General features: G+C 40.5%; 1 protein-coding gene and 1 long non-coding RNA gene across 2 annotated transcripts in view; one reads left to right on the top strand and one right to left on the bottom strand.

The window, feature by feature from the left end:
• Positions 1-1,261: 1,261 nt before the first annotated feature.
• Positions 1,262-8,047, bottom strand: LOC111724760. The gene is made up of 3 exons (XR_002772996.1): positions 7,909-8,047; positions 5,421-5,504; positions 1,262-1,298 (listed from the first exon to the last, which is right to left on the bottom strand). It is a non-coding gene; the product is annotated as an uncharacterized LOC111724760 (long non-coding RNA).
• A 723-nt stretch (positions 8,048-8,770) lies between these two features.
• The window catches only part of ELOVL2 (ELOVL fatty acid elongase 2), a 52,343-nt gene continuing 40,696 nt past the window's right edge, over positions 8,771-20,417 (top strand). Inside the window, exon 1 of the mRNA XM_012804222.2 lies at positions 8,771-8,931. Within this exon, the coding sequence (XP_012659676.1) occupies positions 8,929-8,931 (3 nt within the window). The 5' untranslated portion in view covers positions 8,771-8,928. The remainder of the gene's footprint in view (positions 8,932-20,417) is intronic.

Here is a 20,417-nt window from a genome sequence, read left to right as displayed (position 1 = left end):
CATATGTGTCTGGTCTCTGTCATAGCTGGAACTGTGTGTCAGAGTTTTTGCAAACATCTTAGTTCTGGCATGATGTAGGCCCCGAAAGAGTTATGGCCATAGTTCTTTCACAGTGTTGTTTATACAAATGATGTTATTAAATTACCATTGATTCAGGAACTTCATTTCCATTAGCTAATACAAATAATACACTTTGCACAGACATTTCAATCTAATGAATCTCTTTACAATGACACAGAAACTGTGGATGGCCTGGGGTAAATAAAACAAAGGGTCAGTCTGTCTCAAATATTTGCCAAATCTCTACTATGTGACAGAAACGGTGACGGCATTTAGAATTCACATTTGAAGGTAAATACTGAACTAAACTGAAGTCTTAAGAGAAATAATTATAGATTTAGCTTTAACAGAACTGCTTACGGATTAGAGACAGACACTATTCCGTCTTACCATCACCATCAGAGGTACTTTTCCACCCAGCTATTTTAATGAGGTCACCAAATAAGATTTTACTCAAAAAGTTCATCATGGCTCACTCTCCTGAACTCTGACCTATCCTTTTGGAAAGGACCAATCATTTAAAGCTTTCTGTTAATATTTTTCCTTTTCCAAGCTTATATAAATAAAAAAAAAATTCTTGGAAAGAGTTACCCCATTTTCATTTGGAACATGAAAGATGTAAAAAACAAGTTGGGCAACAACTGTTAACATGGCATTATTGATGTTGGCAGTCAGCACGAGTGTTTCCAAATGCTGTTTATGCTCAGCCTATCTTCATGTCTAAATTTTGAACCTGCTCTTCACATTCTCACATTGTTCAATGAACTATTTTACAACTGACGTTTAGCCTCTCTTCCCTATATGAACTGTACCCAAGAAGGAACCAAAAAGTGTATGAGATGAAGTTTCTCTTTAAAGTATTCCAGCTAATAAATGAAAAAGGAATGTGGAACTAAACTATCACAATTTTGCAGGCCCTAATTCGTCAGTGGATGCAAGCATTGAGCATTAGCTGCTGCCTAAACTTCATAATAAGAATGGGTCTGACCCGGTTGTTTGTACCCTCACATTAGCCTAAAATAAATTTACTTTAAAAAAAAAATGGATCGTCAGGTATTAGGTGCTTCCTGATAGAAAAACACACTATACACCTATGAAGTGCTCTTATCAAAAAAAATCCTAACTTGACTCTGATCAAGCCACGAAAACCTGTTATGCTTACTAATTTATAAAAATACGAAACACTTACCAAACTGCACTGCAGAATGCCATCAAGAAAATCCAGCCTGTTGGAAATTCTATAGTGCAAACAAATAAATTGCATGAAAACAAAAAGAGATAAAGGTAGAGATTAAATGAGACTTAGAAGACATAACTGGAAAGTTGTACGCTCATTGTGGCTAACTTTTAAGCTGTGTTATAATAGTATTGTGATTATGTTTTTAAAAAAATTCTTGTCTTTAAAGATACATACTAAAGTATTTCCAGATAAATTATTTTCGGGGCTTTGCTCAAAATAACAATGTGGGGAAGTAGGAAGTAGGTATATAGATAAAATAAGTTTCATCATGAGTTGATAATTCTTTTTTTTTAGACAGAACCTCAAGCTATCCCCCTGGATAGAGTGCTGTGGCATCTCAGTTCATAGCAACCTCCAAGTCCTGGGCTCAAGCGGGTCTCCTGCCTCAGCCTCCCAAGTAGCTGGGACCACAGGCGCCCGCCACAATGCCTGGCTATTTTTTGGTTGCAGCTATCATTGTTGTTTTGGTGGGCCCGGGCTGGATTCAAACCCGCCACCTTAGGTGTACTGGCAGTGCCTTAGCCACTTGAGCCACAGGTGCCGAGCCATGAGTTGATAATTCTAAAGATAGATGATTAATGGATGCATTGGGGTTCATTATTACTTTGTCTACTTTTGTATATGTTTAGAATTTCCCATAATTAAGAAAAAAATAAAATCACTGGAATGTTCACTCTTCATCTGCTCTTTTAGACTTTAATACTCATTAAAGTCTAGAAGGAGGACCAGTGACATGAATTTACATTTTAGATCCTTCATCATAAGGATTCCCCTTTCATTGTAACTGTAAAATTAATCTATAGATCCTTGAAGGTTGTCTTTAAGCCACTTGGACAGTACTGTCCCTTCTGCTTCAACCCTACCCTTCTGCCAATGCTGTGAAACTCTTCTAGATGCACTGTGGACCCATGTCATATAAGCAGTTGACCCTCAAGTGAATAAATGGCCTGCAGAAAGTTTCTTTGCCCAGTTTATAAAGGATTCTTACAGATAGGATTATTCCAAATGGCAAGGTGTTATGGAAAGAACCTAACAGGCTTCTCCACTTTCCAACTGCCTAACTATGTGACGCTGTGTATATTACTTAATCTCTGTGAGCCTTAGGTTCCTCATCTGTACAATGGGGCTAGTCACAGGAGTGTAGGAAGGATTACATGAGCTACAGTTATAAGTCACCTAGCATGGTTTTGGGCTACTATTAGACACCCAATAGTTACCTGTAAGTATCACAGCTGACCTGAAAGAATCATGAGGTTATACACTGAGGCTGCCTACTATGACTTCTGGACTAATTACGAGATCCCTTTAGTCTGTTTCCCAGATGTTGAAGAAGTTGCTTAGGTTATAATACTACATATGATTGAAACACACCCTTTTTTTTTTTTTTTTTGAGACGGAGTCTCACTATGCTGCCTTCAGTAGAGTGCCTGGCATCACAGCAACCTCAAACCTTTGGGGTTAAGGGATTCTCTTGCCTCAGCCTCCCAAGTAGCTGGGACTACAGGCGCCCACCACAACATCCGGCTATTTTTTGTTGTTATAGTTGTCATTGCTGTTTAGCAGGCTGGGGCCAGGTTCAAACCTGCCTGCCTCGATGTATGTGGCTGGGCCCTAACCACTGAGTTACAGGCACCAAGCGAAACCTGTGCTCTTGAACTTAATTTAGGTTCCTCATCTCTGAGTTCTCTATAAGGTTAATTTGCCAATTTCCTAGAAAAATGAAAGGTTAACCATTGACATTGTTCTTGTTTTATATGCTCATTGAATACCAATTAGAACAAACATAATAATATACTAGCTATTTTTAATAAGACTATATCTTCTAGCTACTTTATATTGCCCTGATCTCTTCTACCACATTTATGTTCCTTTAAACTTAATTTAGATGGAGTTGAAAAAAATTTGAGTATATTTTTGACTGTATGGTGCTAATATTGAATATCTTTTATTCTTAAAGACAATAGAAAGAAAATGCAGTGCAAATCAGTCTGAGATAAAGCAAGAAGTCAGGAGAGGTGTCTATTAAATTTTCTGCATCCATGTAAATTTTACCACCTCCTACATTCACATGAACATCTTCAATGATTTACAATAAAATTATAAATATTACTTCTGTCCCAGTTTTAACTATAGGCCAGAAAATCATAAGCTTTAAAATCATTAATTATAAGGCATTAATCTAGTCTCTAATTTACACTACTCTCATGAATATTGAGGTATGAGTATTGCTAGAGGGGAGAATGTGTGGTTTCACTCTCCCCCCAACACACACCGTCACATAGTGACATAGTCACACGTAGAATGGGGAATGGAAAGGGGAAGTCTGTGCCCTCCTTGAGATCTGAATGTTTGGATTTTATCAGCACTTTCTCTCCTTCCTCGGTTGATTTCTAGGCTTCTAGTTTAGTGCACAGTAGGTTTGCAGCAGAAACAGGCTAGAAGACAATTACCTGGGATTAATCTTGGACAATACACCTGAGAAAGAAACAGTCACTCTATGGTGTGGGTTAGATAGGCTACTATATACAGGTCACACCAAGGGATTATGACTCTCCACCATCCTTGTGAAATAGGCTATCTACTGTATGTCCATACTACTTGCCATAAAAATAATTTCTTTAAAAAATTAAAAGGAATGGCTCAGTGCCTGTGGCTCAAGCAGCTAAGGCGCCAGCCACATACACCTAAGGTGGCAGGTTCGAATCCCCAGCCCAGGCCCACCAAACAACAATGATGGCTACAACCAAAAAATGGCCGGGTGTTGTGGCAGGCACCTGTAGACCCAGCTACTTGGGAGGCTGAGGCAGGAGACTCGCTTGAGCCCAGGAGTTGGAGGTTGCTGTGAGTGTGATGCCATGGCACTCTACCCAGGGGGATAGCTTGAGGCTCCGTCTCAAAAAAAAAAAAAAAATTAAAAGGAAATCAATACATACAATTTAAGTAAAATAGCACATATTAAAGACAAAATGATTAACTGAATGGATGTGTGAGTAAGATCAGTTAAATCAGCATAACAAAAAGATGAAAGATAAACCCAAACGTCTGTAAGAGTAAAAAGTAATGGCCCCATAAGGTTTTCTGAACTGGTATGGCAGCAGCTGACTGGTAGACATCACATGAGAATGCCCTGCCAGGACCAGGTTCCTACACTGTAGGCCCTCAGGGCAGGGGCTGCTGGCCATGGTGTCAGCAACACATGGACCTTTATCCACAAGAACTGGCTAGGGCGGGGGTTCTCAACATGTGGGTCGTGACCCCTTTGTAACAATGAAAGTACATCCCAGCATTAGGAAGGTTGAGAACCACTGGGCTAGAGAGATAATGGACTTACATCCTCACTACAACCCGACTCAGGCTTCCAGACACATTGGCTACCTTCTTCTTCCTCAAAGAGGCCCCTGTCTCAGAATGTTTTCATTTGCTATTTTCTCTTCCTGGACGGATTCCCCCTAGATCTCCTCATGGCTTCATGGACTGGCTCGTTTTCATCACTGGGATCTCAAGTTGGTATTATCATCTTAGAAAGGCCTTTCCTGACCATCCTCTTTAAAGTGCTTCCTCCAAGTCATGCTCTGTGCAACCCCTGCTCTAGAATGTTGCCCTACCACACAGTACGTAGCATAGTATTTTTGATAAACATAAATCTTTTTTTTACCTGATTGTCTACTTGTTATATTGCTTTGTCATAAATCCTTAATCTTGATAATAGTGAGTAAAAGAAGCACTACATTTAAAGAATGGAGTTCAGTTGTGTCACTGTGCCTTTGTCTTGGTTTACTCTTCATCTTATTATTTTTCATTTCTAAACTCATAGGTGCAGAGCATACGTTATACAAAGCTGAGTACCTGGCCAAGGAAAGGATGTGATTCCCAGAGTCTTTCTACTATCACCCTAAAGGTATAAATACTTTGAAGAAAAGTAAGAGATTGATTTAGAGCCACAGCAGATTTTAGATGGGCATTTTCTCACGATAAAACACAAAGATGTTAGATATCAAACAAAATGATGCTTTAGAACAAAGGAGGGAAGACACAAAAAACACAGTTTGCCACTTCTCAATTCTGATGGGAGCTGGAAGGCCAGCACTGGAGAGGAAGTAAGGACAGTGAGGATACTCACCCAGGATTCCGAAGTCCTGACTTTAGCACTATCATCTCTTAGCTGTTGGTCTTCTCTAACTCCTCTGAGATATACTTTCTTCACCTGTAAAACATAAGGGGGTGGGGAGAGAGAGAGGAAGTGAGTCTGACCTCTGTTTTTAGGCTTAAGATTCTTAGATTATGCTAACAATCACTTTATATAGTGCCACATCCACCTAAGTACCTAATACATGATTAGTCTATAATTCTATTATTGTACACATGCTGAATAAGGGCTTGCCCTACAGCTAAGAAATACAAGCAGATTCCAACTTTTGTGTAATCCATACAAGAGAATAACTAATGAAAGGAAGGGAATATTATAAAGGCATGCTCATGATGGCATATTCAAATACTTCTAATTACAAATAAGTAGAAAGTCATGTTATATCTAGTTAATACTCTTTACCAGTTATTTATAGTTAAGGAACTTTCCCAGTCCTGTGTTTTTAGAGGAAGAATCACTTTCTTTTCAAATTTAATGAAATATTTGTAGGGAAAAAAAGACCCTCCGGCATACACTGTCTCCTTTGTTCCTTTATTGTAGTGACAGGGAATAATATTCTAAGAAATAGCTAAGATATGGGTGACTTCTTAGACCTCCTTCTGGGCCTCTATGTTGATATGCATTTTTAGGTAAAAAATTAAAATAACAATTATCAGGATAAATGGTAACATGGAAGTATAGGAATCATTCAAAGCATAAGAGTTCCTTCCATGTTAACCTGGTATGCTTTGCAAGGTATAGATAACTTCAGTGATACAATTCCTGCAGGCAAACAGTAGCACAGTGCTGGGTGGCTGGCTGTCAACAATTTTTACATGTTTCCCTTTATGTTAGAAAAATAAATTAAAATTTTCCCTGAGTAGATGATGGAATTGTGTTTCTAAAAATGTGGTCTATGGATCACTACCTACATCAGCACCATTGGTGGTACTTGTTAAAAAATTATATTCCTGGTCTGTGCCTGAAACTACTTGACTAGGTCCCAGGTATCTCTGCATTGTATTAAATCCATGGGTACAATTTATACACAATCATGTCTGAGAATCACTATGTAGATCAGTGTTTTTCAACCTTTTTTTATCTCATGGCATACCTGAACCTATACATTTTTTAACACACTTAAATTATGTTGATTAAAAAAAGAATAAAAAAATATATTTACCGTGCTTTGAACTTCTTTTGAAAATAATTTAATTAATGATCTTTAACACTTTTCAAGGCACACCAGTGTGCCGCATCGATTGAAAATCACCGATCTAGATTAAAAACTCACATTCTACTACATCGGATTAATGATACAACAAAACCCAGATCCAGGATTTTTATAGTTTGTAATTTTTTCTTGAGACAGGGCCTCATTCTGTTGCCCAGGCTAGAGTGCTGTGGTGTCATCATAGCTCATTGCAACCTCAAATTCCTGCCTCAGCCTCCCAAGTAGCTGGGATTACAGATGTGCCACCAAATCCAACTAATTTTCTTTAAAAAAGACTTTGTAAAGACAAGTTCTTACTATGTTGCCCAGGCTGGTCTTTAACTCCTGGCCTCAAGTGATCTTCCCCCCTCAGCCTCCTTTAAGTGCTAGGATTATAGGCATGAATCCTACCTGGCCCAGGATTTTTATATTTCAATAACCAAAGAATGTGGAAACTATTTTTATAGCTTTAAAAATGTAAACTAATACATGTAAAATATTTAAAATGTGAAAATTTAAAAAGAAAGAAACACCCCAAAATACTATTATTCAAGGGAAAAACACTTAGTATTTGGTAAATATTTGCATAAATTTCCTTCCAGTCTCTAGGTATCATAATATAGTTCATTACACAGTCTGAAACTCCTAGTGGTAGGGATTGTGTTTTTGGTCATCACTGTGACCCAGCTCTTACCATAATGCCTAGCCTATAGTAGGCACTCAAATATTTGTTGAGTGAATGAAGGGAATCAATGAAATTGGAATCAAATTATATTATTTGATTTGGGCCCTCTGGACACTATTTATAAAAATGTGCAGACATCACTTCCTCATTCTCACAAGCTTTAATTAATAACTAGTACTTTTGCATCAGATATTTTTCTAGAGTTTTACTATTTGATTCATCTTAACAGCATGTACTATAAGTACTATTTCATGCCGATTTTACAGATCAGGAAACCAGGGCAGAGAGTTTAGGTAACTAACCCAATACCACATAGCCAATACATTGCAGAGCTGACTCCTGAGATTTTTTTTCACAAGTCTTGGTTAACAAATACTTAACTGTTCATGACCATGAAGTCATTCACTCCTTATAATCAAATATATATCGGACAGTGATAACTCCAACTCTATATAGAAAACTCTAAATATGAGGTGGATTACATGACCTGGCACCTATAGTTACTCACTCTGCTACTTTACAAAACTCTGTAAGTACGTGCACACCACCTCAGGTGCAGGATGCTAAGTGTATGGTGCAGGTACCTCTGTGCACTGACGTGGCATTCTCAACTCCAACAAACGTGTTCATCTTTGTATTCAAGTTTATCACATCAGCCTCACAAAAAACAGGTACGCAGTCTGAAGGCTAAGAAAGAGGAAAGGTCATATAACAGTCACACAAGTCTACCTTTTCCAGTGTCTTTTTCTTGCCCCTCGTACCCCGCATAATAAAATGAAAAGCCCAAGATCTAAGTAAGATACCGTGCACTGGTTCGCAGCCAGGTGCTGAATTAACCAACAGCTGGGTGGCGACATTAGCTGGAAGCCCCTGGAATAAGGGAAGAAGCTTCCCTTTGGAGGAAGCTTCGCGTGAGCCGAGCTCCTGCTCAGAACCGTTGGTACCGACCCGCTCTGGACCTCATCCCCAAAGAAACCAGCCCATCCTACAGAGCTAAACACCCAGGTCCTGCAAACCTGAATGAGCAAGAGCCGTTCTCCCGTAATATATGCTTCGAGACCACGAAGCCCGCTTAACAAACAGCAGGGCCAGTGCCCTGTCCTCCCTGCCGTTCCCCCACCCCCCACGGTTATCCCTGCAGTAGCCGCCTCTCCGGGCGGCGGGTGGGTCTGAAGTTCTGCGAACGTTGAGCGGCCGCGTGCAACCCGAGCCGGCTGGGCCTGCAAATCACCGCCCCGCCGGCAGGGGGCACCGCGGCCTCGCGAGAAATGTAGTAGGTGCCCGGGAGGGAACGCGCGAGGTCGCGGGGGCAGGGGCCGCCGCCTCGCCTGCTCCGCCCCCTCCCCCGCGCGCCCTCCTCGCGCTGCGGCCGGAGAGGCCCCCGTGGGGGCGGAGAGAGTGGACGAAACGGCCCTGAGGCTCGGAGCGCCGCGCGGCCGCGGCGGCAGCCCGAGGGGGCGGGGAGGCGCGGGCGGGCGGGCGTGCGCGCGCCGGGCGTGGGTGTGGGTGGGAGTAAGTAGAGCGGGCGCCGGGGGGAGCGCCCAGCAGAGGGACTCTGGCTACCCTGGACAGCGCATCGCCCGCCGCCCGGGTCGCCGCGGATCATGGTGAGTGGGGCCGCGCGCCGCCGCCGCGCTTTCTTTCTCTCTGAGACCCACGCACTTGGCGGCAAAGGGCCGAGCGGGCGGCGGCGCGGGCGCTGCGGATTCGACCGCTGGAACCCGCCGCTCTCCGAGGGGCCCGGCCGGCGAGCGTTTGGGCAGCGGGGCGCGCGGGCCGGGCCGGGGCCCTTGGGTCTCGGGAACTTTGTCCCGCTCCCCGCAGCCCGGTCCCGCCGCGGCACCTCGAGGCTCCCGCTCGCTTCCAGCCCCCTGTTGCATGCACGAAGCCGGCCGGGCGCTCTGGATGCCCGCGGCAGCCGCCCCCGCCTCCCGTGGCGGCCAGGCCCGCACGCCGTCCGTCCGCAGGCCCCCGGGACCCGCCCGCCGGCTCCTGGGGGGAGAGCAGCATTTCCCGCGCGCGCTCCCACCCTGCCTCGTAAAAGCCTGGGGTTGGGGCCCTAACGGTTGAATTGCTGCCTTCTCTCCTCGCCTGCACCGGGTCTGCACCCCCGGGGGTGTGTCCGTGCGCTTGTCCGTGCCTCCCTGGGTTTGCAGATTGGCGTCGGGAGGGGGAGAGGTTTCCTTTAGTGTTCCGGCGTGGAGGGGCCTCTGGGGCCTCTGGTGTGTTCTTTCAACAACTCCCCGCTCTCTGCCCAGTTTCCCAGGCCGATACCCGAGTCTGGATTCAGAAGGCTTCCTCCTCGGCATTAAGCTGTTACCGGAGGGCGTGTGTGTGTGTGTGTGTGTGCGTGTGCGTGTGTGTGCGCGCGCTATCGATGTGTGCTTTCTCCTCTCTCTGCCTGAGAGTTTTAGCAGCAGAGCCTGGTTTCTTGTCTATAGAAGGAGAACGTGTATTGTGCCATGATTAAAGAACTGATCTTAGGCAAAATGTGAGATATGTATCTGTCTGGGTGGTCTGTATTCTGTCTTTGTCTCTCTCCTCCCTCTCATATGGTTTCCTCTCCACTTGGGGGGGCGGGCTTGTTAAAATATCTTCTGGTCCTGACTCTAATCAGCCTAAATTTTGCCTTGGTTTTCCTTGTAGGCGTACACCATCTACCTGATTTTGTGTGAATTCTTTCCTGACCACTTTATCTCAAAATTACAACCTTTCCTATCCCACCCACTACAGTGCATTTCTCCTTTGCCTGCTTCTTGCATTTTCACTTCATGCTGTATGTATTTCTCATAGCATGCTATATATTTTATCTTGTTTTTTGAATGTCTTTCCCACTGGAATGTAAGTTTCAGGACTGAGATTTTTGTCGTTTTGTTCACTGCTGTACCTAGAACAGTGCCTGGTGCACAGTTGGTGCTTGATAACTTTTAAAAATTAACCCAGCACAGCAGACTACCTTCTGTAAACACACAAATGGAAGCAACTACCAGGATTCCAGGATTATTCAATTGACAGTGGTAATGATGAGACTGAAGAGCGAGGTGTGGGAGGAGGGAGATACTCTGGGACAGGAAGGACTGGGTTTTGTGGCTGTCAGGTGGTCATCTCCTATGCCTGGTCTGTCATTTCACACTCTTGACATCATGGCATCAGAGTGGACAAAGTATTTTTAGGGCTAACTCTCTCACTTTTGGGGTCTTTGTTCCAAAGCCTAGATAGGAATAGTGGTAAGAGAACAAGTCCAATGATACTTCCTTAACTGAATGGAAAGTCATGGGCATCAACCTTAACCCAAATCAGAGGCAAGCTTTTATAAGCTTTATCCTATACAATTGTGATACTTCTTTAGATAAGCATTTCTCAGAAACTTTTGAGTCTTCAGTGGAGATTATTGTTTATATTCAAATCATATACCTTTTTTTTAAAGTGGGGCAGGAAGTGGAAAGGGTAGGGAATTGAATTAGTAAATTAGTAGGTTAGTTCAGAGAGTCCTTTATAAATCTGTGTCCAATATGAACTATATACCTCTGCTAATTACTCTTATTATTCCATGCTAAATATTTTTTTTTCAAATTTCCTTTTGTTTTTTCCATTTCCCTAATGTAAATTTATGGCAGTGGGTATTTTTAATTAGTCTAAGAAGTATGTTTTTTACCATTGGAGACAAGCTCCTTAATAAAGTTTACATGAACACGTTTTTGAAAATGATGCGATGATAGCTGTGGTTACACGAGTTCAGCAGTTCTGTGATTACCAGCATGTCCAGATAGATGGGAGAAATTAAGGATAAAAAGGAAAGGAAGATAAGTTTGTCTTTGAAATTAAAACCAACCAACCAAATATAAATGAAAGATACCTTATTCTTTTGATTATAGCTTATATTTGTAGGAGATTTTACTGTTAGGATTCCAAAGTATCAAGCTTTATTTTTCTTTCTGTTCCTCAAAAGTATACGATTTTTGAGGAGTATAAAATCCATTTTTAAAGTATCCAGTTGGGTAAGCTTAATTTTTAGTTCTTCAACCAAAGGTTGCTATTTAATCAGGCTTCCTTCAAAACATTTTAATCAGTTTGGGAGGTTTCATGGTCTGAAAGAGACTTAAACATTTGTCAAGTGGATCCATATCATGTATCTATCATGTTTAGAAAGCAGAGCCATTCTGTTCCAGATCATGCCAGTGATCAGCTGTTGGTCAGTTAGGTACCACCTAGCCTGATGTGTTACATAGATTTTTTTTTTTAATTTTTGGCCAGGGCCAGGTTTGAACCCACCACCTCTGGTTCTATGGGGCTGGCACCCTACTCATTGAGCCACAGACACCGCCTGATGTGTTGGAATTTTTTAAGAATAGAATTGATAAAGAGAAAGAAAGTTGAAACTTTTTAACAGCCCAACATGTGACAATATGCTCACAATTCAAAAGTTACACATTTGGCTGGGCAAGGGCAAGGTGGTGGCACTCCAGGAGGCTGAGGCTGGAGCATTGCTTAAACTTGAGCTTTCAAGACCAGCCTGAGCAAGAGTGAGACCCCCATCTATACTAAAAATAGAAAAATTCGCCTGACACTGTGGCAGGTACCTATAGTCCTAGCTACTCTGGAGCCTGAGGCAAGAGGATTGTTGAAGCCCAAGAGTTTGAGGTTGCAGTGAGCTATGATGATGCCACAGCACTCTACCCAGGGTGACAGAGTAAAACTCTGTCTCAAAAAGAAAAAAAGTTACAAATGTACTCATTTGTAGTTTTTTCTTATCAAATTGACATCACTAATAGTGACCCATTGTAACAAATTTTTAGTTTAAATATAGTATTTAAAATCTAACTACACAGCATAGCTTGCTCTGGGATTGCTGTGGCAGTTTAGAACTTGACATCTGGGATCATTCATGGGTTTGAATCCAACATCAGCATTTAAGTCTGTGAACTTGGGTCTCATTATTTTCTTCTGTAAAAGACAGTATTATTTCATAAGATTGTTGGGAGGGACAAATGATGCATTTTTACTTGTCCAGCTTAGCCTTAGAGTGCTTAGTAAATCTTAACTATTTTTATAATGATGTGTTCTTTCTTTCTCCCATATCTCTCTTCAGTTGAGACATTGAAGAATAGTGTGTCTGATTCACTTCATACCTCTCTTCCCTTATGGGATCTTAATATCTACGCAGTATTGCTCTATATCAGCATTGTCTGATAAAAGTATAAGGTAAACAACATGTGTAATTTTTAATTGTTTAGTACTCACATTAAAAAGTGAAATTAATTTCAATGTATTTTATATAGCCTGACAATGCAGGTATTTTTTCAAACATATAATCAAGGCAAAAAAGAAAGTTACAGATATTTTACATTCTTTTTATTTTTTTTTAATAGAAAATCATCAGAGTATGTATTTCATGCTTAGAACACATCGCAGTTCACGCCAGCCACATTTCACTTGCTCAGTAGCCACATGTGTTTAGAGGCTACCGTACTAGATCAGACTGCTCAAGACAGTATACGTCTTTCAAATTTACTCCTTATCTACTAGACCCTTTCCACTAGTGAGAGCCTCACTGCCACCTTAAACCCAGCATTACAAAAAGAAAGCTACTCATCTTTCAGACTCTCCTTCCTCTCTGTTCCTTTTGCTGTTAGTAATTCCACCAGCTCTTCTGTCTACAGTGTCTGAAATCTGATTCTTAGTTTCTTTTTTCTTGTATGTTGCTTATTGTCTAATATTATCGTATGTTTACCTAAAAGCATGATAAAATCTCTTCCTCCTGTCTTCTTCAGCCCCCTTTCTACCATTTTTGTCTTTTTTTTTTTTTTTTACAAGTTTCCTCTTTGGTGGTTTTTGTTTTTAACTTTTTTACTACTTATCTCTCTTGAAAAATGTGGTTATCTGTCCAAATCACTGGGCTCCACATTCTCTCCTTTCTTCCCTTAGCTCTTTTCATGTTAGGTCACAAGTGGTTTCTATTTTATAGTTTATTCCTATGCTTGACACCTTTTCATTATCAAAGATCCAAAGAAGTATAATTACCTTAACTGGTAATCTGATCTCAAAATGATCCATCCAAGAAAAGAAGCACAGATAAAGGGGAAAGAGAAGCCATGAGAAGGGAAAATGAAATTGTTCTGTGAGCTATACCTACCTCTGAGAAATATTGGGAGGAATAAATTGTAGTATTCTGTAATATAGTGGAGAATTTATGGTTCATAATAATTTATAATTTCAAAATACAAAGGCAGGAATTGTAATATTCTCAATACAAAAGATAAAGGTATCAAAATATCACATGTACCCCAAAATATATACAACTATGTCAGAGAAAAATGCAGAAAAGGACTTATCAATGGAATTGATTAATAGTAATTATTTAGCAAAAACCACAACAGCAATGTAGCTTTACATTTATACAGTGCTTTGTAAGAAAGAGGGCACTAGATCAAGAGTCAAGAAACCCCAATTTCTAGGTCTTGCTTTATTATATACTAGCCCCACTCCCTAGCTCAAGTCACCCTGTAACAGTTTGCTACCTACTAAAAGGGGTATTATGTTTTTCACAAGACTGTTTTGTTAGAATCAAACGGGGCCTCAGAACCTTTATACTGCTTGTTCTTTTTGGCCACATGGGTCTTTCCCCCATAGCACTGCGCATCTGTGTTCGTGTCCGTCTGCTCAATACTGTACTTTCATGATTAAGCCTGTCCTAACCATTCTAAAACCAACCTGCCCGGCCGTATTCACACACACTTGGTCCTCTTACACTGCTTTATTTTTTTTCCCATGGCACTTAATAACCTAGCAATGTACTCATTTATATAGTACTTGTAAGCTTTTAATTGATTACTTACTAAATCATGTATTTTTTTGTCTGTTCCTTCTTACCTGAATGGAAGCTTCCTAAAGATAAGAGATTTTTGTCTGTTGTTGGGTAATGTTTCTCAAGTGCCTGGTTTGATGCGTGACATGTAGTAAGTGCTAATCAGCTGCATGTGAGACCACACGCAAATGCTCCGACTCTGCTCTTTTCTCCTCACACCTCATTTATCCTCCATGAGGGTGTATTGAGAAATGAACATTGGCTTTGCAAAATTACAATACAGTTCCTCTGATTAACAATCTCTCTTAACGCATTTAAAATTATCACAATTCAGTTTGATCATGTTTCAGTAATGTAGATGTTTATCAATGCACATATATGCCTGTGAAGCCTTTTAGTAAATGATGCAGTAAATGTGTACGTATTCATATAATTAGATTTATACTTCATGATCATATTTGTGCAAAGGACCAGGTTATGTCATTATCTCTAAATAATGAAATATACAGTTTCATAAGTTCTTACTGACCTTAAAATGAACATGCATTTCTATAATTGTATTTGCATTTTATAGTACAATTTTTAGGTTGTTATTTTTACGTAATGAAATCTACAGTTAGAACATTAAGTTCTTACTGAAATGTAATGAATATCTTAATAGTGATATAAATAAAGCTGTGACACATGGATTTGCTGAATTATTTTTACTTACATATTTGTGGACTTTGGTAAAATTTAAATACACCACAGGAACTATAGTAATACTGGTTGATATTTATTGATCAGTCAAATGTTTTTTAATGAACTTTTATACACATTAACTCTTTCTGAAACCTCACAGAAAAACTTTTGAGGGAGGCAATTCTTATAGGAATATAAATAGTTTACAGTTAAAAAGTTTGAGTTTCAAAGAAAATAAATGATTTGCCCAAGGTCACATACTAGAGGTAGCAAAGGCAGGTCTTAATCTTTCTCATCCCCGGATGCCATCTTTCGAAGTATTCCATATAGCCTTATCCACAAGCTAGCGTAAATGTATTCTTAAATAAATTTGATGAAGGTAGTAGGACAGTGGTTCTCAACCTGTGGGTCATAACCCACAGGAACGGAAGGTTGAGAACCACTGCAATAGGACTCTCCCCACTATTGTTTTAATAGATGAGAATGGAAAAATCAGGGTGACTTCCATATTAGTTTCTTTCTCATGAATTACAAGGATAGCTAGATATGGGTACATGCATATGTTGTATGTGTACATTTAAATGTAGATATATAAAATGTAAGGTTTTATTTCACATGTACAGAAAATGGAACATGCAAGGGAAAGTGTTATTTGAAATGGAGGTAGTCATGAATAGCGTACATATGGATGTAGACAACACGGGCGTGTTCAGGGTGGGATGGTCATAAACCACATGTCCATGTCAGACTCACTCCACTAACTAGTATCATAGATAGGGTAACGGGACTTTCTGTTAGATAAGTGGTACACAGATATGGAAGCACATTGCTGACCCGAAAGCTCACTACTGACTTGTGAAACATGCTTGCACTGGAAGGAACAAAGGAATCCCTGTCTGGATTTCAGATTTCTTGAAGCAGGGCCTGCCTTTCATATTTAAATTTGTAGTGCCTACACTCTGTAATTGAGCAGTACTGAACATGTGACTGGTAAAGCGCTCCCATGTACTGGATGAGTAATTTTTAAGAGAAGTAAGGTAGCCACTGAGTCTCTTCTTCCTTCTCCTCCGCCTCCTTCCCCCCACTTAGACCCCTTTCTCCTCCCCCCACCCCATGACCCTCCTCTCTCCTTCTCTTTCCTCTTATTCCTGAGACAGGGTCTCACTCTGCGGCCCAGACTAGACTGCAGTGGCACAATTAAAATTCAGTGCTACCTCAGACTCCTGGATTCAAGTGATCTTCCCACCTCTGTCTCCTAGGTAACTGGGACTATAGGTGCCTGCTATCATAACCAGCAAATTTTCTCATTTTGGGGGGTAATTGGTCTTGCTGTGATGCCCGCGGGTCTCAAACTTTTGGTCTAAGGCAATGTTCCCCACCTCCACTTCCCAAAGTGCTGTGATTTATAAGCATGGGCCACTGTGCCACGGTAGTAGTAACTTTTTGAGTAGAATAATTACAGTATTAAGACACTGATCAGAGAGAACAACAACTTTACATGTAAATTTTTATTTTATATGTGAGAGTTTACTATTTGGCTTTACTTTCAATACTTTAAAGATAACAAATATATTGAATTTTCCATGTGACCAAGCAGAATTGGTTACTGAGATCTTTCAGTTTATTAGATGCTGTTACTAAGTGGGAAACTTTTTTTTTTCTTTTTTTGGCTGGGTCAGAAGGTTTATTGACCATTACACTGAGGAGTTAGATTAAAAATTAACTCATGTCCTTAAAGAAGAAGACAGGATGTGTCCATAATGCAAAATAAAGTTAGGCCATGTTCAGTTTTCCTAAAAATTCAGTTCTGATCAACTGGTTTTCTGTTTTGCCTCTGGGAGGTCTGGGCAATGTGTTCACCAAGGCGTGGTAAGAAGAAGGAGAGCCTATTTTTTAATCCTTTCTGCCTCCCATTCTAGACGTTTTCTTGAAATTATTACAGGGAAGACATTCTCTTGGATCCATAGCTTCCTTGACTTTTGGAAATGCATATTTCATGATTATTTTAAGGTGCTGAAGTTAAGCCTAAGAGGAAGGGTGCTGTGAGCTGTCAGAAAAATATTCGGTTGGCTGTATCTTCCTTGTGTAACCCAATCAAACCTACACTTGGGAATTATTTCACATCCCACGCTCCAGAGGCTGGAGAATTTTTGTTCCTTTATATGTTCAAGGAAGGTATTACCCCCTGGCCAATGGCATTTTCTGTGTTGAAACTCCTGAAAAGAAATGGCATATGTCCTAAGTCATTTTGAGATTTATTGCCTGAGGTTGGTTTCAAACTCAAAAGTACAAAGCAACTACACTAGTTTCACTATGTTTTTTGAAGCCTTGTTTCTCCATTAAACAATAGTATGATATGTTGATTCTTTAGATGTCTTGCCACTACTACTGTAATATGTAGTACAATGCTACCATGTTCCTTTTGTAAATTAGATTTACTACCTCATAAGTCATTTTCTTTTTACAGTCTAAAAAGTAAGTGCAGCCAGATGTGGCAGCTCACACATGTAATGCCAGAACTTTGAGGGGCCCAAGGAAGGAGACTGGCTTGATTCCAGGAGTTCGAGGCCGCAGTGAGCTGTGATTGCACCAGTGTATTCTAGCCTGGATGACAGAGTGAGACCTTGTCTCTAAGGGGAAAAAGTAGAGTAAAAGTCCCTGTTTTAGTAATTTCTGAAAAGAACACTGATTTTACCAGTACCTACTTCCTATAAGATAGAACAAATGCCTGTAATAGTCTTAGGTCCTTAGTGAAAACTGAGGAATTAATAGTTGCCTTTGTTGTTCTTTTGAAGGAAAGAAATACGCTCTTTAAAGAAGCACGTTCTTTAAAATTGCTGTCAAGAAGACATGCAGATACATTGTCTCAGTAAATTTTTGATTAGATACACTCTTTGATTCAGTACTGCTCAATTACAGACAGTGACGTTCTTTTAAATGTAAAAGACAGGGCCAGCTTCAAGAAACCTGTAATATGGAAGGAGATTCCTCTGTCTCTTCCTTTGTAAGCATGCTTCACAAGTCAGTAGAGGGCCTTCAAGTCACTGAGGCCAGGAAATGAGCTCCCATGTCTGTGTACCGTTTTATCCGACAGAAAGGCTCAGTCTAATAATGTGACTAGTTAGATTATTAGGGGGAAAAAAAAGCCCTACAGCACAGGTGACTTCTGTGTGTTTATCAGGCCAAGAATGCGGTTAGGAGTAGGAGGTGGCTGGTAACTGAAGAGCCAGAATCACTGGGATTGATGGAGCTGAGACCAAGATCCTAGTGTAGGCTTCACGGAGTTGGGATCAACGAGTGCTCCTGAATAGGTCGGACTTCGATGTGTGGGGGGAAATGAGGAATGTAAAGGAGAGATAACTGGGGGAAGGCCCCAGAAAATGACAAGAGTGTTTTAAAACTACTTTTCTGTGAGTAGTTTATGACAAGGCTGTCATCACAGAGCCTCACACGTGCTAGCTGCTCACTAAATGCTTTCTGAGTGTGTGATGCCTTTATACCAACAAAGTACAGGATTTAGGTTAGAGATGAATCACGTTTTGAAGAATCTTGAGTTAATTTGAGGCCAAAAAGTTTCTCCTGTGTAGATAGTAGAGAACAAATAGATTTCTGAAATGGAGAGTTGATGATGAAAGTGTCATTTAGGAGGATGACTCTGGTGTGTGTGATACACATACAGGGTTAGGAAAGGACGTTGTGAAAGAGTTGAGCTAGGTCAGTTATTTCTGCTTATTTTCACATTGTCAACTTTTAAAATTTTTCTTTATACACTCTAGGGTTTAATCGCCTACCTCATTTCTTTACTAGTTGTCTAGTCATTTGAACATCAGTCTTCTCATCTGTAAAAAACGTATAACAACACACAGTGAGGGTTGGGTCAGGTAAGATGAAGTCCTTGATAGCAGACACTCAAAACTAGCAGCTGTTACCCACAGAAACTTAAGCATAGTCATCTTTACAGTCTTCTCTTCTCTATGCTTGGTATAGAGATTTTATTTTAAAAAAACTATCTTGACTAATCTATATGTATTTACATTTTTAAAAATCCTCATATTCCTGTGATAATGGATTTTAGTTTTAAACATTAAGGACTTTTTTGTCTAGGGAGAGTGAAAAAACAGTAAAGATTTTATTCTCTGATTTGTTTCCTCTTCTTGAGGCTGCATGACTTCTGTTAGAATAATTCATGAAAATGGAAATCTGAACTATATGCTTGTTTCAAAACAGTTTTTCCTATTGAACAGTTCTCACTTATGTACTTATAAAGTGAATGTTTTTTGAAAATTGTTTCATGGATTTGAATCACTTTAGAAAATCTCAAGAGCTCCACATAATCAGATTAAACCTTAGCTATTTGCCCAACCACCTACATCAAATTGCCTGTGTCTTGAGCTTCTTAATAGTGCTTAATCTAATGCCTTTGCCCTTAAAATTTACTGTACAAGAGACTGTGTCTCATTCTCTGCCTTTCCCACTAGGTGCTCATTATTCCAGTTACTAAAGTCCCAAGTATAGCAGATTATTGGATTTGTATATTGTATTGGAAATAAGAAGGAAAGAGAATGCATACGTGCACAAAGCGTCTTTTCCTGCCTTTTCTCTGTTGGCTTAGAGTAGTGAAAATTGGTTAGACATGTGAGCGTAAAAGCAAAAACAAAAATAGATGGAGAATAGAGGATTTTATGTGATCTAGGAGGGGACAATGTTAGAAAAGGCTACGATTAGGTGGTGAAAGCAGAAAGCACCACCATGCTTTCTGGGGACAGTGACTCAACCAGCCTGGCTGCTCAAAGACAAGGCTAGAGGGGTACTTTGAGCCAAACAGGATGAAGCGTCCTGGTCTCCGGCATGTATTGCTTGACTCCCTATCAGCTCATCTCCAAATGAAATGGAATAATTACACCTCTAATTTATGATCAGCTTTTCGTGTAACTTTCTACCGCATCCCTAATGATGGTAATCACAATGCCGTATGTTTAGATTCACAAAACACTTTCACAGCATCACTCCAGTTACATGTCAGTTGCTTGTTTGTACCTGCTCATTATCTACCTACCCCCCTGCAGTATGACTCTGTAAGGGTGAGAACTTCATCTGTCATCTGTCCTTAGGATGGCACTGCACTTAGTGGACACTCCATAGTAAATAAACAGATGTGTAAAGTAGGTCTCCTGTGTTTCAGGAAACGAAGACTCAAAAGAGGTTGTTTCAGTCACAGTCCTCAAACTAGTCAGTGGTGGACTAGGGACTCCAACCTACTTTATACCTATGTCTCTTGTCTTCTACCCCATTTCTTGTTTTATTATACCAATAGGTGTTCCTGATATCCCGTCAAGGAGCCATTATCCAGTTTCTGTTTGTCATTTCTTATTATAAAAAGTTCTTAATACTAAACCTTTTATAAAGTATGTTATAACTTAAAACCAGGGGAGAGCCTGATCCAGAAAAATTAGCCAGGTGTGGCGGCACAGCCCTGTAGTCCCAGCTACTCAGGAAACTGAGGCAGGAGGATTGCTTGAACCCAGGAATTTGAGGTGGCTGTGAGCTATGATGAGGCCACTGCACTCCAGCCTGGGCAACGGAGTGAGACCCTGTCCAAAAAAAAAA

The sequence above is a fragment of the Otolemur garnettii genome, unplaced genomic scaffold, assembly GCF_000181295.1.
Source record: "Otolemur garnettii isolate 467f Iridium unplaced genomic scaffold, OtoGar3 scaffold00026, whole genome shotgun sequence".
Classification (NCBI taxonomy): Eukaryota; Metazoa; Chordata; class Mammalia; order Primates; family Galagidae; genus Otolemur; species Otolemur garnettii.
Note: the sequence above shows the minus strand (reverse complement) of the source record. Positions and strands in the feature narration are given on the sequence as shown.